The 25,081-nt window shown below is 45.3% G+C and overlaps 2 protein-coding genes across 3 annotated transcripts; both read left to right on the top strand.

Moving 5' to 3' along the window:
* The first annotated feature begins 611 nt into the window (after window positions 1-611).
* On the top strand, window positions 612-11,392 carry LOC138624353 (protein FAM171A2). 2 transcript variants are annotated; one of them, XM_069704480.1, is made up of 8 exons: window positions 612-957; window positions 3,790-4,017; window positions 5,053-5,145; window positions 6,017-6,175; window positions 6,354-6,533; window positions 6,747-6,860; window positions 7,072-7,219; window positions 7,401-11,392. In XM_069704480.1, the coding sequence occupies exons 1-8, from the start codon at window positions 861-863 to the stop codon at window positions 8,878-8,880; spliced, it is 2,499 nt and encodes an 832-aa protein (XP_069560581.1). In that variant the 5' UTR covers window positions 612-860; the 3' UTR covers window positions 8,881-11,392. The 2 variants fall into 2 exon arrangements, with proteins under 2 accessions (XP_069560581.1, XP_069560582.1); XM_069704481.1 differs by having other exon boundaries at window positions 613-957; window positions 7,072-7,198.
* A 1,739-nt stretch (window positions 11,393-13,131) lies between these two features.
* On the top strand, window positions 13,132-23,463 carry grnb (granulin b). The gene is given in 18 exon segments (XM_069704506.1): window positions 13,132-13,211; window positions 13,469-13,546; window positions 14,932-15,072; window positions 15,397-15,537; window positions 16,059-16,172; window positions 17,126-17,267; window positions 17,530-17,648; window positions 17,781-17,910; window positions 18,020-18,111; window positions 18,673-18,784; window positions 18,787-18,810; window positions 19,262-19,359; window positions 19,571-19,804; window positions 19,903-20,139; window positions 20,591-20,854; window positions 20,977-21,210; window positions 21,749-22,000; window positions 22,097-23,463. Coding segments are annotated over 17 exon segments (2,484 nt in total). The 5' UTR covers window positions 13,132-13,211; window positions 13,469-13,543; the 3' UTR covers window positions 22,244-23,463.
* The last annotated feature ends 1,618 nt before the right edge of the window (window positions 23,464-25,081 follow it).

Here is a 25,081-nt window from a genome sequence, read left to right as displayed (position 1 = left end):
TTATAATGATTTTCTTTGTTGCACTCATTGTTCTTTAGAACCAGTGTTATATTACATGTATACTGACATCCAAAAATACAATAAAACTCAACTTTAGTAAAAAAAAAAAAAAGTTGACGTGTTATAGCTTGACGGTTCTTCTGATGGTATAATGTTGTCTTGTAAATGGTTTTCTAGGTGTTATGAAATGATGAATATTTTTAAAATAAGATTTAAAATAGGGGGTCCGTCTTCAACCTCAGGGTTAGAAAGTGACAACGGAAACCTCGGAAGAGTTGATATTCTAAATCAGAGGCACAAATTTATTAAAAAATAGAAAATAAGAGATGATCATTTATTTCTAGTTTAAACTATTTTTTCAGGCAAACATGGCAGGAATTCTCTGGTAGCAACCTCAAATATGAATATTTGAATATATATATATATATATATAAATGATTAATTTGATGAAAAAACGAAAAAGATAGAGGTCTTTACAAGATGGAGGATGGAGACCTGACAGAACTCCTTAAATGAACAACTGTGATTTATCAGAAGTAGGAGTGAACCAGGAGCTTTGATAACTGCGTGCAGCGTCATAGGTTCATTTCCAGGAAGTCTCCGGTCCACATCGGATGAAGCTGGAGTCGCTGTTCCACTTAAGATCAGCAGAGGGAAACGTCGCGCTCTTTTTTTCCTGCCCACCTCGCAGACAATAAAAACAAGGCGAAGCCCACACAGTCGGCAGCATCTCGGCTCCATTCAAAGCCCGACTACCGAGCGACGTCTGAAGGCGGCTGGAGAAGCGCTCACCGTCGGCGGGGAGGAACTCACGGACACCCGGCCGACGACCTGCGACTCAGAGATGTAGCTTTGCAAGGATGCGACCCAACTGCATCTCTCGTTTGCTCCTGCTCGTGTCGGTGTGCGCGCTCCGTGAGGCGCTGGCCAAATCTCTTCCAGATCAGGGAGCATTTGGTAAGCTCGCCATACGGGTGGTGGGGAGAGGGGGGGATGCAGCACAATGAGGAGATGGGAGTGGTTGCATTTTTATGGCTTTTGTCGACAAAACGCTCGATGGCTGTAGCGCTGCGCTCTCGTTTGAAGGGAGGTGGATTTCAGGGGAAGGCTTTTAGAGGCGTTTTCCGCCGATTGAGGTTGTTTTTGACGGTATAGATGGAGAGCTATCGATACCGAGGGAGACACGGTAGCGCTCGTGAGGTGATTGTGCTCCGGTGCTGTGCAGATGTGATTTGGAGAGCAGTGATGTGAGCGCAGGCCTTTTCTCGGGGCCTGACTTGCTGTGAAGCTGCAGGCCTTCATGTCATTGTTGCTGTGCACCATTAATGACTGTGTTGACCGGCGTTGGCCTGCAGGTCCTAAAAAAACAACGTGTCAGTCGGTCACCAGCACATTTCTGCATTTAATAATAAGACCCCGAAGGAAAAAAAAAAAAAAAAAAAATGCACCTGCCTGCAGAACAACGTGTCTCCTGAGGAATAAAGGATGCAGCAGCAGCCTTCACATCTTCCACTGTTTATATTGTGCTGTGTGTATTTTGAAGGACATTATATAATTATGTTGCATTATGCATGCCTGAGGGCTATTTTTGAGATGCATGGATGGTCACAGACAGAACTAAACACATTTACTCAAGTACTCGTACTTTGACTGCTTTCATTTTGTCACTTTATTTTTCTATTGGACTACTTTCAATAAGAAAATATTGAGATTTTTACTCTAATATTTTGATTTTAGAGCAATATTTAATCTGCAGGATCAGATTTTACAAACTAAACATGGAATCAGTTCATAAAATATAGAGTATTATTACAAAATACGCTGCAAACAGGGTTTAAAAGCACATTAATCGATCAGGTTTAGCTCCTGTATCTGACGTTTTATGTTTTATAAGTACAACTTGCTGACAAGACTTTTATTTTCAGTCATAATGGAATATTTCTGCAGCAGCATTGTTCATTTCCTCAAGTAAAACATCTGAATACGACTTCCACCACTTCTTTTAAAGGCAGTTTTGTCCGTTAAATGTTTATTGATTTTTGCTCCTCTGCTGCTTCTTTCCTGAGTAAATCGTCAATTAATTGACACCTCTGGTGTGTTTTCGCACATCTCAGCACTTCTCCTGACTACCATGTATTTACAAGCTGTTGCAAACCAATTCAAGAAAACAGCACATTTTGCACAGCAGCGATATGTAGAGTATAATATTTTAAATGATGTTTCTCGGGCCGGTAAAGTGGCCGCGCTGACTGTAGAGAGGTTTTATTCTCCAGTAAGTCTATGCTGAAGGACTTGGAGGGAGTGAAGCCTCCCAGGATCTGTGACTCTCAGTGTTTCTGTCAATGGAGCCGCTTCACAGTGTTTCAAGTGTGGAGCCCAGATTGAGGAAATCCTCTCCACACACAGACACAAGGGAGCCTTTTATTGAACCAATTATGGTAATGGGTGACCGCGTTTATCCATGAACGGTGGATATGAACACACAAACACCGCCCACACACACACACACACACACACACACACACACACACACACACACACACACATATGCTGCGTATTATCAGCCATTAGCTTTAGCTGCTGCCTCAGAAAGAAAGTTCTGCATGGAGGGTTTGTCGCCGCAGGCCTGCGAGGGGACCGGGCCAAGCGAGGAAGAAAAACAAGTCAGCTTTTTATGGAGTGTCAGCGTGTAACCATGGAAACATCCCCAGCGTGACCCACATCGACGCCGTCCTGAGAGGCGAGATGAGAGACAAAATGTCCCCGCACGAAAAAAAAAAAACACATGAGGATGAAGGGGCAGAAACAGCCCAGTGGATTTACAAGCCAGTGGATTTATTAAGGGTGTGTCAGCGATGACCACAAACATCATCATCATCACAACAATATGCCATCTTTGCAGGAAATGATTGGTCGGCACCAGCAGCAACACATTTTAAAACCCTCAGCATCGACTGCATTCAAATATCTTCTTCTTCAGTCAAATGTTTCATACGCACACTAATATATATGATTATAAAGTCAATGTGACACTTCCTGATGATGTCATTGTCTCATAAATGTTTGCACGCACTTAGAAATCATAGATAAAAGATCCGCCTTGTCACCTCAGAACCTGCTTGAGAATCTTTACGTTTTTATGTTTTCTTCAGTATACCAGAGATCCAGTGACGGTAATCTGTACGTCCATGTTTACATTACAAACAGGAGCTGCTAATAGATCATTCGGCCAATTTTAATGATGCGATTTGCTCAAATACGAAAAGATAAGCAAAACAAAACTTGGTGGCTAATTTACTGTACATCCTGTAATCCCTCCAGAATATGGGAACTGTAGTGACAAAATTTAAAGTATAAAATTCTTATTTTTTTAATATTTTTAAATATGTATGTTGTTTCAGTGTTGAGGGTCTACGCTGTATGTGAGGATGTTTCATGCTAACGCGGTGCCCTCACTTTGTGGGTCATTCTGGACGACATCATAATGATGTCTTCATTCTCAGACAGCCAAGCGGGACTTGATAAATCGAGCCGTACTTGAGTGTAATTACTGCTTCAAAACGAAGAGTTTAATCAGACGACACAAGACGAGTAAATACAGCTCAGCTTCTGACGTGATGGAACAAGAAATATCGCCCAAAAAAACTATTCGTTTTATAAGTTGATTATCCACCTTTTTTTTATTTTAAAGCTATAATGTGGGACTTTTCCATATAAATGAACGTTTGTTACATTCAATATAGAATACACTTCCTAACTGGCCCTCTCTTTCTCTGTTGGCTCTTTCAGAGGTGCAAATAAAAGTGCAGGTGTTCGACAACAGCGACCTGTCGGCGCTGGCGGACGCCCAGGTGGAGGTCCAGGGTAATCAGACCGTCTTGGCGTCCAGCCGCGCCGGCAGCGACGGCGTCGTGAGAGTCAGCTTCCTGTACCGCGCGGGGACATGGGTCATCATCACGGCCTCCAAACAAGACTACGTCACCAACTCGGTGCCGTGGCACTCCAGCCGCATCCCCCGTAAGTCCACAGCGCTTTCACTTCCTGTCGCTCTTGTAATATCTCTTTACGGAAAAGAGAATTTCGTAAAAGTCTTAAATATGCTTTCCTGCCTGCTGTAGGCGGGGATGTCAGTTCTGAATGTTTTTGTGTCTGGTGGAGGGCTGTCAGGACGCGTTACACTCCGATGATGCAGGAGGTTGTTCAAGCACTTTAGTGGCGTGTCAGTCAGCAGCAGCATCCGACCTGCAGCGAACTCGAGCTCATCGTCTCATAAAGGAAACGTGTCGATTTTAGCAAAAGAATTTCGATTTTCACTCGTTAATCTATAATTGTTCTTTCTTTAATTAACACTTTGATGTAGAGAACAAACAGGATTGTAAGTGGGTCATCAGAAGGTCGGCGGCTCTGCTGAATGCATTCTCATTGGGAAAAAAACATCCAGAAAACAAGACCACTAATGTCTGAGAGTGATTTCTATCAGTGATTTGAGTCTTTGCTGCGGTCAAAACTAGAGAAGGTCAATTTATCAAATTTCTGCCACTCATCACAGTCGAGGTTGCATTATTTTTTTTTTTTTTATTAAATTACTTAAAATTATTGTCACATGCCGCTTGGAGTTACAGAAAAATGAACTAGTTCTCAGCCTTGTTGCAGTCTCGGGGGGATTCCAGCATTATTTCATACTCTAGCCAGTATTTCTATTAAATTGCATCATTGTCATCAAAAGTCGTTTTCTAACTGAAGACCTGCTGCTGCCATTTTGAGAAAATTGCAAAGGGTCGTGCACTTCGGACAGCTGAACTCGAGACGCAGAGAAGTACTAATGACTAAAGAGTTTGTGCTGGAGTTTCTCAGGTCTATCTCAGGCCTAGTGATAAGAACAAGAAGACTTATTGTATTTAAAATCCTGCAAAGTGTCTGTGATTCATGCACCCCGGGGCTGTTCCCTTCGGCCTCACATGGTGAAGCTGTCACCGAGGCATGTTTTTTTTCAAGCAGAAAAAAATTTGATAAAATCTGCTGCTTTCTTTTGAACGTCTCTTTGTTTTTCAGTGTATGCTTCAGTCAGCCTGTACCTCCTCGTTCAGAGGCCGGGAACTCTGATTCTGTACGATGACGTCCTGCAGGTGCTGTCGGGGTCACCGGGTAAGAAACGGCGAAGAAGTCCGATTATTATCTATCATTATCATTTATACTCGGGTTTAGGATTATCAGCTATTTTCAAGGAACAGACTCAGAGTTTGTGATCGCTGTCCATAATGCAAAATTTAGATTCATTAACCTTTGAACTCCGGCAGGTTTGAAAGGAATGTTTTCTCTTTAAAAAATAATAAATCACCAAAATTCCTCCATTTATCAGCCAGAATTGTGAACTTTTGACCGGACTGCAGCTCAGAGGAAAAAACACAGAGAGTACAAAAAAGGTTTTCGAGGTTGTGTATAGCATGAAGAGCCCCCCGCGCCCCCCACACACACACCCCACCCGCCCGACAACACTTGTGGGAAAAATGTAGTTTAGTTCATTAAAGCTTTTTCTTCTTTAATGATTTATGACATTATAACTGTTACACTGCACAAAAAACATGTTGAAGTTCTCCCTCCTTCGAGCCATGACTGGGTTCTGTAATTAAAATGTGCAGGAGCTGCTGCTGCTGCAGTGAAAAATGAGTTCAGAGGGTTGAATGAAGTCGGGCCCGTTTTGGTTGTCTGGAGAGTTCAGCTTGACCCGTCAACAGTGATTCTCTTATCACGTCTTAAATTAGTCCATCTCTAGCAAAGAGCGATGACAGATTCACACCTCTCCTCCCCCTCCGTAGTCCCACGCAGATTTCACCGCCGGATGACCGTGTCATACTTCCTGCTGCTGACACTACTTTGTTACAGTTTCTACCAATACAACTTAATCCCAGCCACTAAAATCCACTCAAACAATAGTAATGTTTACACCTTTTTAAAAAACTGCATTCAGTGGTTGTTGGGTTGATAAACTGGAGGCGTGATTGTTTTTTTTTTTCAGGTGCGCGTAACCAGCCGCTGGTGCAGCTCCAGAGGAAGTCCATCCAGCTGCCGTCCAGCTCTAACTACACGTCGCTGTCCGCTGCGCTGACCACCGCCAGGAGTCAGTACGAGATTGGTGGTTTCCCCTTCCTGCTGGGCCAAGAGACCAACAGCTCAGGTCAGAGTCTGTCGCACGAATCAGTGTTCAGGGATCTACTGTTTGGTTGAAAGTTGGGTGACACACACGGAAATCAAATTATTCTGCCTACTGTACCAGAAAACACTGGTGCTGGTTTACTCCATAAAACTCTCAAGTTTAATCTAATTTCTATGATTTTGTTTTTTTTCCCGTTCAGGTGCAGAAACAGGTTGGACAGACTTGACAGCGCTGGCAGTGGTCAGCGTTCAGCTCCTCGATAGAGATGGCGGTGCGATCCAGGTCACGGATCCGATCCACATCTCTGTGCCGCTGCCGTCCGACACTCGAAACAGGATGGCCACCAGCGTGCCTGCTTGGCTGTATCAGCCAAAGACGGGTAAGTACAAACACATAAATCATAGATGCTGTGGAACAGCTGGACACTAAGAACCGACTACAGCTTATATAACGACTTTCCTTTCCTGAAATACAACATCTGTAGAAAACCACGGTTACTAAAACGTGCAGCATGTAGATGTAGGATTATATTTGGACTGTTTTCTGAGGCTGTACGTATGTGTTGATTGCTGTTTTTTTTTCATTCCTACAGGACTGTGGGTTCGAAACGGGACCGGCTACATCAAAAAGGAAGGCACACAGTTCGTGTGGAACGTGGTGGTCCCTCAGATGGGTTACTGGTTGGCTGCCTTTCCTTCATCTTCAGGTACTATAACTCATCTCGACCTCCGCTCTCTGCCGCTGGCTCTGTTGTTTCATTTTTAGTGTTGCTGCCGTGTCAGCAAACCTTCCTTCTCGTGCTCGGAGGGGAAAGAGAAACTGAACATAGTCGGGGTATTAAATGGAGGGCGAACGGTGCAGTGGGGATGTAAAGTGCAAAAGAATGAAGCTGAAATGGTTTTCTGGTCTTTCTGCAGGTTTGGGTCTGTCTCATCCAGGCTTGAGGGACATCACCACCTACCACACCCTCTTCCTGCTCTCCATCCTGGCCTCGCTGGCCCTGCTGGTGCTCATCCTGCTCTGTGTGCTGCTCTACTACTGCAGGTGTGGGGAGCGTAGGCGCAGGTCTCAGGTTTAGGTTTCTATTAGTAGCAACAATTACATATTTCAAACTGAATTTTTCTGGTGACAACTGCAACTAATTCAGCGTCAATGCGGATCTAAACAGCTGGTTCTCATTGGATTAGAGCAGATACCAGCTGTTTCTTGTGACCTCTGACTTTCTGTTTCTTCTTCACCTTTCCAGGCGTAAGTGTTTGAAACCTCGTCGACAGCAAGGCAAACCCCACACATCCAACATCAATGGTGCCAAGAGAGACCAGGGTACGTCCACGTCACGCCTGAATCTGATCTGTGGAGGACACGCTGAATCAGGCCCCTCCAATGACAAATCTGAAATGTCGCCATCTCGGGACTACCAGAGTCCAAGGGAGGACTTAACCAAGCACGTTCCAGCCCACATGCTGCGACATGCCAAGGGAAAAAACGCCTCAGGCTCCCAGCGGGGTGAAAGCTTCCCCATGAAGGTTACACGTGCCACGGAGACCAACAACTTGGACAACCCTTTGCTGCACGAAGACTACAACCGGAGCTACAGCCCCAAAGAGGGCAAAGAGTCGGAGTACCACAGACACCACAACGCCAACGACAATCGAGGATACTCCTCCGATCCTCCGTCCCCACCTCGCTTCCAAGGCTACGTGCCCAGCCAGTCCGACAAACCTCCAGAGTACTCGGCGGCGGCGGCGGACAGCCTCGCCAGACCCACCTCGCTCAACACCCAGCCGGGTCAGATCATCTTCTGCAGCTCCATCGACCAGATGAAGGAGAACATGTATCGGAGCATGGTGCCAACCCTGGTTATCCCGGCCCACTACATGCGCCTGCCGACTGAGTTTTCTAAAGACGGCAAGGACCCGAAAGACCAAGACAAAGATGGTGCGCAGATGGGAGGAGGCCAGCAGCACCATCACCACCACTCCCAGAAACAAGGCCAACAGCAAGGTGGATCCCAAGGGGACGACTCCGAGGAGCCCAGCTGGGCGTCGGACTCCTCCGGTGGACCCGTGACCATCCCCGTGCTCTTCAACGACTCCACCATGGCTCAGATGAACGGAGAGCTGCAGGCTCTGACGGAGAAGAAGCTGCTGGAGCTGGGCGTGAAACAGCACCCGCGGGCGTGGTTCATCTCGCTGGACGGACGTAACAACGCTCATGTGCGCCACTCCTACATAGATGCCGGGAACGACCTCAGCGGCGGCGGCGGCGGCGGAGGATTCGGAGGCGGTTCCAGCAGCATGCCGAGAGACGTCAATCTCGAACCGCCGCTGGAGTCGCAAGAGCGGAAATCGGGGGTCAACCGGAAGGGAAAAGACGAGCGCTGGGGGACGGGAGGACGGAAGGGCCACGGTGTCGGCGGCGGGAAGAGTTACTCCAAGCTGGCGTACCCCGACCACAGCGAGCCGAGCAGCAGCGAGGGACGCCCGGTCTCGCCCGAGGAGAATTCCCTCACCCCTCTCCTGGACGAAGGCCCGTCCTCCCGGGGGTCCACCATCCCGAGGAGAGGTCGCAGTCGCGTGAACAGCAGCCGCAGCAGCAACAGCGAGAACCACCGCGACTCCATGACCAGTCCCGAGGACGACCCCGACGACAAGGACGAGAACAAGAAGAGCCCCTGGCAAAAGATCGAAGACAGACCTCTCATGGTCTTCCACCCCAGGAAGTGATCTTTTTGAACTTGACGAAAACACTGGACCTTTAACGGTCTTCTCAGAGGTGAGTCTTTCCACGTCGATCACGGATGTTTTCACTGAGGAGCGAGATCACAATAAGCACAACCACTGCTTCACTGGTCCCTTTTTCAAGGTTGTCGTTTGACCTTTGTGTTTCTGGTGATTACTCCGGTGTTCTCACTGTCCGTTAATCCCGCCGGTTTTCCACCAAGTTGATCTATCGTAGACTGAAATCTGTCCAGTTTTGTTGTGAATCGCGTCATCTTATCACATCACCGAACCGTCGTCTGAGCCGTCGCATATACTGACTGTGGAAATAGCCATTTAATAGAGCAAAATATAAGAATAGAGCACTTACTAATGATTTGATAACTGATTGATTGATACTTACAAAGTATTTAGAGGTGGATGACATTTTTTTTATGGGATTGATGGGTGTTTAGGTGAGTCAGATTTCCTTCCCCGGACTAATTCTTCACAAATCCTCACATTGATGGTACATGTGAGCTTGTCTACTCCCTTGTTTCTAAACTGTAAGTAGGATAAATCTTCTTTAAAAAGGAAACCGAGTCCCAAAGCCAGAATATATAGGGAACGTATCAGTTGTACTGATTTCTTTTCTTGAACCGCTGTGAACGGATGAAGCAAACTCCTAAGAGTCCAACGTGCGACTTGCATTTTGCTCCTTCAGGGACGTACTTGCTTTCCTCTTCCTCCTGTACTGTGTTCATGTGTTGTATTAACTTATTCAGATAGTACTTATTTGAACCATCATCTTCCGAGTCATCCTCTCTCATCGTTGGTGATCTACTTGTGCGATTCTGCCAAAAGTTCGCATTTTTGCCTTTTTCTCCAGTTGTAGAGATTTTTTTGTTTTTGTTTTCGGCCCGGCGGAGACGTCTTAGCGGGTTTCCCCGTCGTGTAAATAGACGCCCAGACATTCGAAAGACCATTTGGTAATAGAAAGTTTGCATGCATATGAATGTATGAAATAAACAGAAGGCACCAAAAGACCTCCCCGACCTTCACAGTTCTTCGGGCTCCTGAGCAGACGACCCCTTACCGGCGGACCCGGCGTGCGGCTCAGCAAAAAACACCACTTTACTTGAAGACTTCCTCGCGTGATCTTCTCCGAGGTGGACGGGGGGGTTGTTTGTCCACAGGGCCTGTAGTACCACTTCTCTCCTGTAAGTGCCTTCTTTCACATAGGGTCGAGTGATAGGCATGCCGGTCCCTATTTGAAATGCAGTTAGTCGTCACCTAAACTACACTCTCGAGATCGGCAGGCACTAATAATAAGCACACTGCATTGTGGTGGTAACAACAACAACAACAACAACAACAATACTCTGGGGAGCATGCCTGCCAAAAACTGACAACTTTTCTCTTGCGGCTGTTACATCCTTGAATATCTTAATTTCTTATATCTATCCTCTTTTTCACCAAACTTGTAAATGCTATGACGAATTATATGAGATTTTAATGTGTATACGACGTGCATGTAACGTGTGTAGAATAGGGTGTTTTTAAACTAAACTTTTTTCTTTTTTTTTTTGGAAACGATAAACGAGGATGTTTTGGCACAAAACTTGTGACTCGCAGACGCATTGAATGGCGTTGCCAAATGAACTTGGTTATTACGAAGATGACACCGACTTTCTTTCTCCCCTTAATCCAGTAAATTCTAACAAAATTCACTTCCGGTCGTAAATGTTTACAGCGATAACATACTGACCAACACGCTCCGCCGTTACGAGCATCACCACTGCCTACCAAGCATCAACAACTGTGAACCTTTGTCATCTTGCAGATTTATAAAAAAAAGAAAGAAAAGAAGCTCAAACCAGTTTAGAAAAACTTGCAAGAAGCTGATGGAATTGTTTTTTGGGGGGGCGGGGTGTGTTTTTCTGCAAATGAAGTGAAAACAATTAAGGGGAAATGTTTTGAAGGCTGTAAAGAAGTCATGCTGACATGTCGGTCCTGTTCCACCATTCACTCGCTGTTCATAAAGCCTGCGTCATTAGCCTACAGTACAAACTGAGAAATGTGATGTAACACAAAAGTCTGAAGAATAACACCGACTATGAAACGATTCCTGCTGAACGGTCACGTCCACTGCTGTAAAATGTACATTTGTTTTTTTGAGATATGGACTTATTATGAGTTGTGCAATTGTGGCTTTCCTTGCTTGTTTCTGTTCTACACGAGCGATGTGTTGTTGTTTTTTTCTCAGTAGATTTTGTGAACTTGTGTTTCAGAGAATTATTTTCCGTCACACGTGATTTACATGAGAGCTGAATCCCTGAGAGGACACGTTTAAAACCTGGCAACCCGCTTTATTGGATTTTTGGATAGTGCGCGAGAGGGTCAGGAGCACTGAACTGTAGGCCTTCATCATGTGCAGTAGATCATTCGCGTCATAAACCTGGTCAGTTGTTTGTAAACTGTAAATTGATTCTTTCTGTACATGAGGGAAAAAAATTTAAATAAATTTGTTCCCACAGTCTGACTATGTTATTGTTTATTTTATTGTTGACTTATCAACATTTTAGGGGGTGTTTTTTAGTTTTTGGTGTGCGTTATTCTCGGTAAGCAATTTGAATTATAATTTATTTATTTAAAAAGTTGCTGCAATCTACATAAAGTTTGATTCAACCGAACTTTTGCTGTGCTGTGATAACAGATATTTAGAGAAATTTCATTTTCATAAAACATGAAACACTGACTTTGAATTATTTAACTCATTGCCGGTGGTGGAAATGAACTAAAAACGATGATCTGATGACAAACAAAGTTTCCCACAAACATAATACAGCATCAGCTACATATCTTTAGCACATTTTACCTTCTTATTTTTCTATTCTATTCATTTTCTTCGTTGTATTTTTATATCTTTGGTTGGAGATGCAGCTCAGCATTGTAGGTCAAATATAGCCCAAGGTCAAATATAGCCTAAGGTTAAATATAGCCTAAGGTCAAATATAGCCCAAGGTCAAATATAGCCCAAGGTCAAATATAGCCTAAGGTCAAATATAGTCTAAGGAAGCAGGACCTAAATGTTAAATGTCCTTTTATGTCTCATTTAAAGCACCGAAAATTGCAGTTGTGTCCTCAACGTGCAGTACAAATACACTTAAGACCTACCTTGTTAGCGCTGCCTTCATCCCCTGCTTGTCTTCGTAGTAGCTGTTAGCCGTTAGCTTCCTCCTCTCCTCCAGGTGGGTAAACCTTTTCTCCCGCGTTTCTTTTCATGGCTTCATAAAAAAAGTAGGAAGTTGGTTTTAATGTCGCCATTTTGTTGCTGAAAAAGTTTTGCGTGTTTGTAGTGGAAATATCCCGATGAAAGACTTGCCACCATAAAGGGGTGTAAACGGTCCAAACAGCTGTTCAGGTGACGTCATGGCTACCTTCACGGGTTTCTCTGTATTTTAAGGCCCGGTTTGTTGTTTCTGTCGGGGAAACTCCAATAATCAGCCCATCCCTCAAACTTTATCTGCACACACTAATCACACTCAGGTGCGTAATGTTTTAAATGTTTGTCTGAAGTTGCCAGGTCGTCTCTGAAACAACAATAACACACTAATAACCCACTAATAACCCAATAATAACCCAATAATAACCCACTAATAACCCACTAATAACCCACTAATAACCCAATAATAACCCAATAATAACCCAATAATAACACACTACCTGTAACTTCAACCTGAATGTCTTTTGAAACCCTCAACGCGGTTCGAACGGCGCGTGCGCAACAGGTTTGTGCGCAGGTGGACGGAGGCTGTTCAACGAGAGGAAGACCTGCTGCTGGCTGTCAAACTTTCTCTGAGCGATAGTTTGACATGTTCATGTGGCCGAAGTCACAAGCGCAGCCGTTGGCTTTAAACTACGTGGACAATTAATTTTGTCACACGACGTCGAGGTTATAAAATAAGACTTTTAGCAAGTGCAGAGCAACAGCTTGGAAATGGCTTGGAAATGGCGGCTCGTTAACGTGTGGTCGTAATGGGCCGCGGTTCAGTCCAGATCTCACACCCGTCCCGGAGTCCGACGACAGAACCAGAACCAGATATACTTGAGAACAGCTTTATTGTGAATTCGGCTGTGTTAAATGACAGTAGAGGTTGTTGTGACGGCCCTGGTCGGTGCAGTGTCATGCCCCTTTAACAGAAGAAGAAACGTGCCGACCTCCAGTCACGTGTGGGCGTGTCACGTGATTCATTAAGTGTAAGTCAAAAAAAAGAAAGACACTATTTGCTTTGTGCCCTGACTGCATTGAACACATCTATGTGATCACTTGGACGTGTCGCACCAAAACCTACAAGGTAAGAAAAATAGTCCCGTTTTCTCCACGCGGAATAAAAGGAAAATAAAACCGGCTCAGAAGTCATTCAAACCAGCTAGCTTTACTGTTAGCCACCTAGCACGCTAAGCTAACTTGTTTATTTGGTTCATTTACAGCTAACGTTAGCTAGCGCGCTCATTTCAATGTCAGTCTAGCTTCGCACTTTACGACATTTATATTGTTAATTATTAAGCCGCAGAATGACGTCGACTGATGGTGTTTGTTGTTGTTTTTCAGGCTGTTGGAGGAGTGTGCAGCAGGTTGGTCTCTGTTGCTAACAGCTGAACTCTGTCAAAAACCTATCTGCTAATTATGGTAAAGTAACTCGACAACTATCAGAATATTTTGTGTTTAGGTGGTTTGTGAGGGTTTAATTTTCACTTTAATACAGTCGTAAACCAAACAACACCTCTGGATCCTTTTTAAAAACCCTCTTGTCCTGCTTTAATGTCAAAACATCAGTTGTTTAAAAGGTCTGTGTCTTTAATTCAGGGGATGTGTTGATATTTTAGACTGATAAATCATTTTAAAGTTTCCTCTTGTGTGTTTAACTGATGCAAGTTGGTTTAATTCAAATTAAAAAATGACATTACAAGTCTAAAAAGTTAGTGCAAAAAAAAAAAAAAAAAAAAAAAGCGATGAACAAATTAATCCTCAAGTTGATTTCAAAGATCCAAATTTGCAGGCTGAAAAAAGTGAAGGAATATTAACATGTTTATGTTAATCAGATTAAATTAAGCCACATTTAAAGACCAGGCTTCAGCACACAGTCAGCAGTGTCAGAGAGGACGGCTGTAAACCAGCACAAGTAATTATTCTTCATGTATGTTTTATTTATTCATTTTACAATTAGATTTAGCATCATAATAAACTATTTTTGTATATCACCTTTCATACAAGAAATGCAGCTCAAAGTGCTTCACAGCAAGAGAATTACAGGCAGTGTTTCACATATAAAGGAACATAAAAATATAGAGAAATGAAATTAAACACGAATACATTTAAAATATAAAATAAAGCAAAATGCATTTTAAAGGATCAAGCGCCTTAAATTCGTTCTTTTAGAGATCTGTGATTGAGATATTTTCTGAACTGTACAACAAGCTCGTTCCAAATGATTGAAACCTTTTTCTTAAACACTGAAGCACTAAATGGACATTTTATTCGGATTTAACAAATCTGCTGCATCTGCATAAATTTATTTAAAGCTATTCAGGTAATTCAAACTCACTTTCAAGCAAAAGTGGCCAATTTTCTGTAATGTGCTGTTTTTCTTTGACATCTTCTGTCATCATTTATAACGGTTAATACGGTGGACTCGATGAATGCTGGAGGAACAAATTCAACGTTTAGCAACCAGTGTATTTATTACATCTTTAAACTCTGTGACTTTTAGCTGCTATTTAGGTCGTGAAGTGCTTTAGATAGCAGAACGGTACATGGACTTCACAGCTGGCCCGATCTGGGTTTGTTTAGTGTGGAAATCCAGTTTATCCGATGGAATGCTTGCAGAGCTGCTCCACATGCTTTTATTCTTCTCCTCTACAGCGACGTCGAGGTTTTTGTTTTTTCTTCTTTATCTTTCTTTGCGGCGAGAGCGAACGAAACTCAAGACGATAAGATTGTTTTTGCGGTTTGATATTTTTTTGCATACTTGCCTCGACCGCGTTGCATCACGTCTCTCCTCCGTGTGTGTGCAGACGCCTCCGATGGGGATCCTGTTCCTGGCTCTGCTGGGTCTGAGCTCGGCGCTGGTCTGCCCTGATGGAGGCATGTGCGAGGACAGAAACACCTGCTGCAAGAACACCGAGGGAGGATACGCATGCTGTCCACTTCCACGTGTGAGTTACTGACCTGGGAATCATTTGAAATCAGACTGCAAGTGGTGCTCATCACTTTGGTTTTTGCAGCTGCATGCGAGTTTAAGGGGCTCGTTTGCCATTTACAGTATGTGCAGGTACAGAAGACGAGCATAATGAAAAGGTCCTCGCAGTCAGTCGGTCTGCACGGCTCTCGTCCAAATGGTGAAACATCTACTCCCACAGATATTACATTTACGTGACGTGCGGGCGCTGAAACACGCTGCGCAGATTCCCTCGGCGCGTCGTGTCCCGTTGGTCCGCGGGTTCGTTCTCACGCCGTCTCTCGTTTGAAACCGCCTGCAGGCCGAGTGCTGCTCAGACCACCGCCACTGCTGCTACGAGGGGACGGCGTGCGATCTGGTCCACGAGAAGTGCGTCAATAAAACCGTCTCCCTGCCCTGGATGAGACGACTCCCGACCCAGCCGGCCCGGCTCCTCCCTCAGGTGACATAACCAACGTTGTTTTCTGTCTTATCGGCGTTTTGGGGTTGTTTGTCGACCTTTGACCTCTGAGCGGCGAGGCATAAAGATTTCGACCTTTTCAGACATGCAAATGTAATTGTTTGGAGAATGTGGGTCAAATAACATATTGGACTCATTGGCATCGTTAGATTTGTTGCATTGGCACTTTGTTCATCTTTATGTTTCTTCATTGTTTATCCAACGCAAAAAAGCAAACAGAATAAACTCTCTTTAATTTGGGGCAAACCAAACATAACTGACACTCGGACATGGCAGAGATTTGATGACTTAAAAAAAAAAAACATCGTAACCTCGACACTTCTACTCTCTTCATTTTTATCAGCTTTTTTTTTAGATGTACGTGTTTTTGCGAGACCGTAGCACCATTAAAACACCTGTAAGAAAGATCAACTCTGTTCGTGTGCTTCTTGTGTGCGTTAGTAATCCTTTTTCTGCTCCTCCCGTCATTGGTATGCGTCGGTCATGGTGTTCGGTGGCTGCAGCTCGGGAGCGCCGTGAAGGCCGTCGTTTGTCCGGACCAGGAGTCGGAGTGTCCGGATGAAACCACGTGCTGCGAGCTTCCTGACGGCTCGTGGGGCTGCTGTCCGTTTGCCAAGGTGACGCACACACACACACACACACACACACACACACACACACACACACACACACACACACACACACACACACACACACACACACTTACAGCGGTGTAGCACCACAAACCACCAGACACTTCACACCCAGAAACACATCACACAGTCGGGTGGTCGGCTTCTGATGCTGCCTGTCCGAAGCACGAAAGAAACTCTTAATACGCTAAAAAGTAAAACTCATACTGTGACGATGCTAAAATTTGACTTGTTGCCGTAATGACATCATACGTCTCTCGTGTCATGGCTGAAAGTGAGTCCAAAAAAAAAAGGAGCGACTTCGCTCATGTTTAAGTAGTTTGGTTACAAATGATCGGCCTTTAAAATGCATTTTGCTTTATTTTATATTTTAACTGTATTTGTGTTTTATTTTATTTCTCTTATTTTTAAATCTTCCTTTATATCTGAAATGCTGCATGTCATTTTCTTGCTGTGAAGCACTTTGAGCTGCTTTTCTTGTATGAAAGGTGTGATACAAATATAGTTTATTATTATCATAAAACATTTGTGTGTTCATGGGACAAAAACATAAAAATAAAAAACGGTGTAAGTCAGGCTTCAGTCTGAGTAAAATCACCCTCAAAGATCTTAGTTTCATAATAAATGTTGGTTTCGGTAGTTTTTGTTGTGTTTTATGAAATATGAAATATTTATTTTGTTTTCTTCACTATTTTGAGGCTCAGATTCGAGGCTGCAACCTTTTAGTTCCATCGCTCATGTTGAAGAATCTACATACTCTATTTAAAATGTTTAGCATCTTTTAATCTGATTTCGACATGAGAAAAGCATTTTCCCTCTGCTGGTTATATATTTATAATTCCTCTCCCGCCGCTGTAAGTCCGCGTGATGTTCGGTACGCGGTGTCCTCGACTCTTCGCTGTTCCTGACTGTCACAAATGATTTTCTTCTCCCGGCAGGCGGTGTGTTGTGAGGATAAGCGCCACTGCTGCCCCGAGGGGACGCATTGCGATCTCGTTCACTCCAAGTGTGTGTCGGCCTCGCTGGAGTCCCTCCCCACGACGGAAAAACGGCCCGCCCGAAGGAGGGAGGACGATCCAGGTGGGGAGTTCCTCATATGAATAAGCATCTTTACAGCGAGCTGTCGGAACAAGTCTTTGCAAAGACGGAAAAATCCACCAATTCGTGGCGAAATAGGCGCAAATTCACGTCAGCGCGAGTCTGAAGTTGAAACCCAGAATCTTCTACTTTCACTGTATTTATGTAGAAAGACTCATAAAGTCGCCGTAATCCATCTTCTTTCTACAGTTATATACAGATGATAACCGCTCCGATAACGACCGACCACCTTTTTATTTCTCAGGTCTCCGTGTTTCCACCGTCGGCTCGGTGATGTGTCCCGGCGGGAAAAGCAGCTGCCCGGACAGTTACACCTGTTGCCTGGAAACCAGCGGCGACTACGGCTGCTGCCCGTACCCAGAGGTACGTAAACACCGCAGCTAGCCACGACTAGCGCGCTAATGAGCCCGTAGTGGACGTTTATTTCCTTTTTAGTTCGATCATTTCTAGTTTCCAAACAAACATACTTGACTGATATTTTGAAATCATGTGCAGGCCACGTGCTGCAGCGACCAGCTCCACTGTTGCCCCAGCAACACCATCTGTGACCTGGAGCACGGCGTCTGTAAGTCCGGCCCGGCCCAAGTGCCGCTGATGAAGAAGGTTCCCGCGGTTCCCAACGACGGTACGCTGCTCTACAGTTCAAATCCTGGACTCCTTAATGTACTTTAATGAGATTTATTGACATCATGCGGACAGAATTAAAAGGCGGGTGTGTCTCTTCCTCCCGTCAGTTGTGTGTCCGGACCAAGAGACGGTGTGTCCGGATCAGACGACGTGCTGCCAGATGAGCAACGGCACGTACGGCTGCTGTCCGATGCCCAACGTAAGAAAACTTTAACCTGCAAGACGAACTAGAATCAGGAGTGACGGGCTCCATTTTGTTCTGTTTGATGTCATTAAATGGCTGCGACCCTCGGGGGTTGGGGGGGGGGGGGTGCAGCGGCGGCGGCTCCTCATTATATTTAACACTGACCTCTTCAGTGTAATTAAGGAGAACTGAGCGCTCTAATCTTAAAATCTTCCCAATAGATTTTAAAGTGCTGCTTCTGGTTGGATGTTTTATCCCCAGAATATATCTGTGACACGCTCAGAGGATTTAAGGGCTCTTCGATCTGTGGACTCGGGTCAGTTAGTCCAAGTGAAACATGCTGATGTAGCTAAATTTAACTGGGAACTGGGGGCCCGAAATGTACTTTTACTGTTTTTATTCTCTTGCATGCACTTTGTGTTTTCGTTTAAACTCCCATCTCTCAGTAAAAAAGAAATTCCAATTACTATTTTATTGACTTTGCCACCATACAAATAAAATTGCTTGCTAAAGCATCATTTCATATATTTAATAGTGAGTTTCCTCTTTTCTGTTGTTGTTGTTGTTGTCTTGCAGGCCGTCTGCTGCTCAGATCACGTCCACTGCTGCCCCGCGGACACCGAGTGCGACCTGATCCACAGCACCTGCCTTTCGTCGCACGGGAACGTCCCGATGTCCGTGAAGGTGCCGCCGCCGCCGCCGCGCACGGCAGAGGTGAGACGGAGATGCTCGTCACCACTGAGGAAGAAGCAACTTGAAGCAGAACACGTCTGTGTTTCCGAGGCAGCTGTTCTGGCCCGCGATCCTCTGCACAGCTGGAGTTACATCACATGAGCTGGAGAGGGAGAGAGTTGGTGAAGCGAGAGGAAGAGAGAGGCATTAAAAGGAAAGCTGCAAAAAGATGACCGATAGATTCCCGTTTTCTTTTTACTTCAAATATAGTGCAAGTTAGAAAAATTATAATAATAATCAAGTGGATCAAAGATCAAGGTGCATTTTTTTATGACAAAGTGGTATATATCCTAACTGTACGCATACTGCATGCAACAGTCCATACTTTGTGAGGGCAGCTGCAGTAAAACTCTGGAAACTTAAACTGTCCGTGGTCCAGTTGCATTGTGGGAAAATGTGAGCTCCAGATTCTTACAGTCCGTCTGTCTTCCAGTCGCTGCCGTTTCCTGTAACGGCTCCGTGGCCTGCGCTGACGGGGACACCTGCTGCCAGACGTCGGGGGGAGGATGGGCCTGCTGTCCTCTACCGAAGGTACCGACTCTCTGCCGGCATGTTTTCTGTCTCTGCAGCCGGCGACGAATTACTGAACACGAGAGTCGTCCTTTGTCTCCGGTCCGATCGTGATTCTGCAACATTCAGAAGTTTGTTTTGTCGCAACACTCGCGTGTAGAAACACGAGTCGACGTGATGAACGTTCATTCAGTCCCGGCACGTCTTCCGCTGTCGTTCTCCTTCCCTGCAGGCCGTGTGCTGTGAGGACCACCAGCACTGCTGTCCTCACGGCACCGTCTGCAACCTGGAAGCCTACACGTGCGACGACGCCGCCGTCGTCGTCGTGATGCCGTTGCTCGGCAACCTGCCCGTCCTCCCTTCGTTGACCGACAACAGCAAGTGCGACAGGTCGACCTGGTGTCCCAGGAAGTCCACCTGCTGCAAGACGCCGGGCGGAGGCTGGGCCTGCTGCCCTCTGCCTCAGGTAGTCGGGGGGGAACTCGGACGCATCGTAGAGTCTTCCTGCATTTTAATTAAAAAAAAAGTGCTCCGTAACATTTCGTCCCGTGTCCTCCCCGCCAGGCCGTCTGCTGCGACGACCACGTCCACTGCTGTCCTCACGGCTCCGTCTGCAACCTGGAGGCGGAGAGCTGCGACAACCCGGCCGCTCTCTCCCCGACCCGCCGCTGGCTGGCGAAGACGGCCGCTCTGACCTTGGCGGTCCTGGACGAGAAGTGCGACGGGCAGACGATGTGTCCCGGAGGAACCACCTGCTGCAAGAAGAACTCGGGACAGTGGGCCTGCTGCCCGTTAGCGCAGGTCAGCGCCGTCCGTTGTTTTGTTTTTTTTTATCCATAGTTTCCTTAGCTCGCCTATAAACTTTAATAAGAAGATGAAATAGTCCTGTAGTTGTGTATATCTCTGAAAAAACATTTAAAAGCTTATAAATATTCCATCTTTGAGTAATTTTGTTGTCAAACATCCCTGGTTTGAAAGTCAGGTCACAGTTCAGTCCCTTCTTGTCCCACTGAAGTCGGCCGTGTTGTCTGAAGTTTTTGGTGGTTCCATTATAAGATTTTTAATTCCTATTAGTTGTTTGTTTTCCCACTGAATGCTTCGCAATCTGATATCAGTCGGGGTTTTTTATTTGGTTTTTTTGGACAGAAGAATAGCAGGAATGTCTCGGTGTTGCATAAACTTGTTTACGACTGTTGAACTGAAGTATTTCCAGTTTTGTATTGAAGGTCTGTTCTGTCTTCTTCCTCTCCAGGCCGTGTGCTGCAGCGATCACGAGCATTGCTGCCCCAAAGGCTACAAGTGCAACGTGGCTGAACAGACTTGTGACAAACCCGGAGACCGGAGCCTTCCCTGGCTGCAGAAGATCCCGGCCCGGCAGAGCGAACCCAGCCGCGGTGTTTCCGGTCCAAGACGCTCCGACAGGAACATGTGTGACGCCCAGACCAGCTGCCCTCGGGACACCACCTGCTGCTTCATGGAGCAGAGCCACAAATGGGGCTGCTGTCCTCTGCCAAAGGCGAGCATGATCATTCATTTCATCCTCACACTGGTGTAAATCACATGATGAGCGTGTGAACGTGACACCCCCCCCCCCCTCTCTCTCTCTCTCTGTGTTGCCTGTGTCGGCTCCCCCTGCAGGCGGTCTGCTGTAAAGATGGGAACCACTGCTGCCCCAGCGGACACACCTGCGAGCCCCACCGGTCCTCCTGCTCCCGAGGCCCCCTCGTCACCCCCTGGTTCACCAAAGTGAGCGCTCGCACGGAGCCGGCCGCCGTGACCGACGTCAAATGTGACGACAAGAGCAGCTGCGCTTCAGGAGCGACATGCTGCAAGCTGCAGACGGGCGAGTGGGGCTGCTGCCCGCTGGTGAAGGTCGGTACATCACCGTCACATTCATGGCAGGCTTTTTAATTAAACCCTCCTGGGTCTCGATTACAGACTGGATATAAAGGAGTTCGTAGCTTCAGGTCTGTAAATGGTTCTGATCCAGAAGTGTCTTCAGCTGCAATACCAGCGAGCGCCACTAGAGGTCGGCTCCAAAAAGCCTCCGGCTCCATAGACTCCCATTCAACTTCTCTCATCAAATCCAAAGTGAATAAAATGTGTCCATCAGTTATCTCGGTGTTGTTAGCTAAAGTCACTCCTTCTTATTAGTTTTCTGGAGGTCCATCTGAAAATAATCCCTCATTCATTAGAAAAGAAGATTCAAGAAGACCTGTTTTTGGGGGCGTGTCTGTTTGATTGACAGGCCTGTGGTGCAGTCAGGTTACAGCTATCGGTGGGCGGGACGTAGTATCGTCAGGTTTCCGATCAGATCGGTCAGATCGACCGCTGGCTCTCGGTGGATCCGAGCTGACAGCCAAACGATTCTCCACATGCTGACATCTTCATCCTCCTCCTTCTTCTTCAGGCGGTTTGCTGCACCGACCACGAGCACTGCTGTCCTCAGGGCTACACCTGCAACATGCAGACGGGGACGTGTGAGAAGAAGAACCTGGACGCGCTGCTGCACAGCCTCCCTCAGAGCATAGTGGTACGATCCGAGGAGGAGGAGGAGGAGGAGGAGGTACCATGTGACCCGGCGGGGACGTTCACCTGCCCCGAGAGAGACACCTGCTGTAAGGTGTCGTCCACCGAGTGGGGCTGCTGTCCCTCCTCCGGGGTTCGTCTCTCCGCTCGCTCTCGCGTGATCACATGACCTGTTTGATTGGTGCCGATAATTGTGATTGAAATTGTTTGTTTGTTTGTTTACTTCCAGGCTGTTTGCTGCCCCGACTCGAAGCACTGCTGTCCCGCCGGACACTCGTGCGACCCGCGGGCCGGCGGCTGCTCCCTGCAGGCCCCACCCACCTGGGACACTTTGTTCGGGGACGGAAAGAGACACTTTGTCCCTCTTGGACTATAATCCCCATCCCACCCCCCCTCGTCCTCCTCAGAGTTGCACTGACGACCTTCGACCTTCAGTCCACACAACATCCCTCTGCTGCCGGGGTCGAGAAGGGCTCCTTCCTGTTTGACTTCGTGGAGGCGGACGTTCGTGTTTCTCACGACCGTTTCCGTGTTGTTGTTTTTTTTGTTTTGTTTTCGTGAAGAATTTTTGTTGCAAGGCAGGAAAACGACAAAAAAAGAAAAAGCGTGCTTCAGGTTTTATCGTGCGATGAAGACGTGCGAGAGAGAAGCAGAAGCGCTTTGCAGGAAGGCGATCAGGTGACACGACAGCCGCTCATTCGCTGACGCTCAGTTTATCGTTTCCAACGGTGCCAGAGCCTCTTCGTTAAAACACATCCACCACATCCACAGACTCTTTTAAAGGATGACTCCACATTCACATTTCTTTATCTCCTGTTTCTCCGCCTCTGTTGTTGAGATTTGTTTGAACACAAATTCCCCCACTTTGTGCTACTTTAATTTGAAATACAATCAAATAAATCTGAATTGTCCTTTTAAAGGAGAAATCCGATGTCGCGCTGTAGGTTTTGAATAAATCCCATAAAAAGATCAAAACCTTTCCGTCTGCGATGAGCCCGCTTTATTCTACTAAAAAGCAAAATGAGGTCACTAATGTAAAGTTTGTTTTTTATTGTTTTTAGTTCAATTGTTTTCCTTGTTGTTGTTTTTTTAAATCTCATGATGACCACTAAAAATTATGTAAGAAAAAAAAAAAAAGCAGGTAATTGTGGGTAAAATGTAGATCAAAGAAGTTGAAGGCGGATAACTGAAGCTTTCATAAGTCAGGTTTTTGTTTTTGCCGAGTCATGTGATTTCCTCGAGGCCATCTCAGTGTTTTCATGGAGTTTGTTGGCAGTAAAAAAAAAAAAAAGAAGTAGAATCTCAGTGGCCCTTTCTCTCTGCAGAGACACAAACATGGATGTACTCGCTGCCTTAGCATTTTATTACATAATTCATTTCCTCCATTTCACTTGAAGTCTGCGTGACGTAATTGGACAACTGAGTGTGGGGTGTCGGCCACGTGGGGTTGGTTCTCTGTCCTGTTGTTTCAATTGGTTGATGATTTTTCTGATTGGTAAATGAGAAACGTGTTTAGTCAATAAAATGTCAGAAAAAAATAAAATACAAAAAAAGAAATGACCCGTCATTAATTTAACCGTCTGACCAACAGGTTGGTGACTTTACCGACACAGAAAACTCTGCCAGTCCAAGAAGCTGGAACCGGTGATTTTATTTGACATGGGTGAGTTCATCAATCATAAAAAGTCTTTGCCGGTTAATTTTCTGTCGGTCGATGAATTATTTTTGTTGGTTTCTGAGGAATTAGTTGTTCCTTCTGGAGACGAAGGTTTGGACTGTTTCTTGGTGTGTTGGCTGCTCTTTTCTGTGATGACTCTGCTGATGAATATTTGGCGACAGACTCCGAGTCATCACTGCTGCATTTCTTTTACGTTTGCCAAAGATCTCACATCTGTGATCACTTAAGTTTCTGGTCTTATTTTAGCACCAAGTAGATTTCTTCAGCCTCTTAAAACTGTTTTTCACCTTTTAGGAGAGATCTTGTGAGTAACTTTTTATTTGCCAGCATCTAGTCTAGGAATTTTATTATGTTTTTGTCTCTTTGAACAAGGAGGCTTTATGAATACGGCTTTAAACACTGAAGGAGCTTTTCAAGATGTATGCGTGGATTTTTATTCACAGGAGAGTTTTTATTCTCATGACTTTAAAGCTTTTATATATCTGCTTTTTATTAAGAATTACGGACCAATCTCTGGCGTTTAGATCCTGTTTTCTTCCTGCCGTTGTTGCGGCCTTTTTAAAAAAGGAGGATTTCACCTTTGGGAGGGCATTCTTCAAAAGTTCTTCAAAATATCAGCTTTGTTGATGTGATAATTAAATCCGGTGAGGTCATCGGGATGTGCAGGCTCTCACACAACCAGCCCACATACTTCCTCTGGCCTTTATCCCTCTGTATCCTCTTTCCTCCCCCACCTCCTCCTCCTCCTCCTCCTCGTCATCAGAAAGTTGTTATGACGACCACGGTAAACACAAGGGAGTCCAGTGGAGACACAGCTGTGGGGGTGGAGGGGGAGGGGGGTGAGAGGAGGACGTGTCCCACTTTACTGTCAGGTTTTATTTCACCACGCGCCCTCTGCTGGCCACAAACAGACACGGCGGCTCCTCTGCTCGAGTTTATAAAAACAAAAAAACACAATGGTGTCCAAACGAGGTCAGATGCTCCTCCTGTGTTCCCATTGTCGAGTCTCTCATGTCGCAGATGATCTTTAACAAAGACCCGCTGTCTTTGTAAGCAGACATAATAGACCTGATAATTATCGACAAGCTTTGTTTGCATCTGCAGAACGAGAGGAAATTCTTTTAAAATCAGGATTTAAACAGAAAAAAACAGTCAACAAATTCTCTTAATAAGATTGAAAACATGAAACTGACCTGTCAGTGCTTCATTAAAATCCCCACTTCATATTTAAAGTAAATAAATCTATAAATAACTTTGAATATCTTAAACATACTGTTTAGTATTAACATACTTGTACATATTATTGAACTTCTTTAACACACCGTTCTGATTGTTTTCTTAAACGTAAAGATTGTTTTCCACATTTTTAATTTCTCTTTAAGTTTGTTTCATAATTTCATACCTTTTAACAGAAATACATTCTAGTTTTCTTGAGCATAAAACTTTAATTTTAAAAAGATTCGCTTGGGTTTTTTTGTGAAACATCTGAAAAAGTTCTGAGGCTCATTTGTTCATTTCTTGACTCTTCTGCAGTTT

The sequence above is a fragment of the Brachyistius frenatus genome, unplaced genomic scaffold (genome assembly GCF_029030835.1).
Source record: "Brachyistius frenatus isolate BFR_SWC_R1_liver_20210118 unplaced genomic scaffold, ASM2903083v1 Contig_51, whole genome shotgun sequence".
NCBI lineage: Eukaryota > Metazoa > Chordata > Actinopteri > Embiotocidae > Brachyistius > Brachyistius frenatus.
The sequence above is the reverse complement of the archived record's forward strand: the minus strand, read 5'-3'. Positions and strand labels throughout refer to the sequence as shown.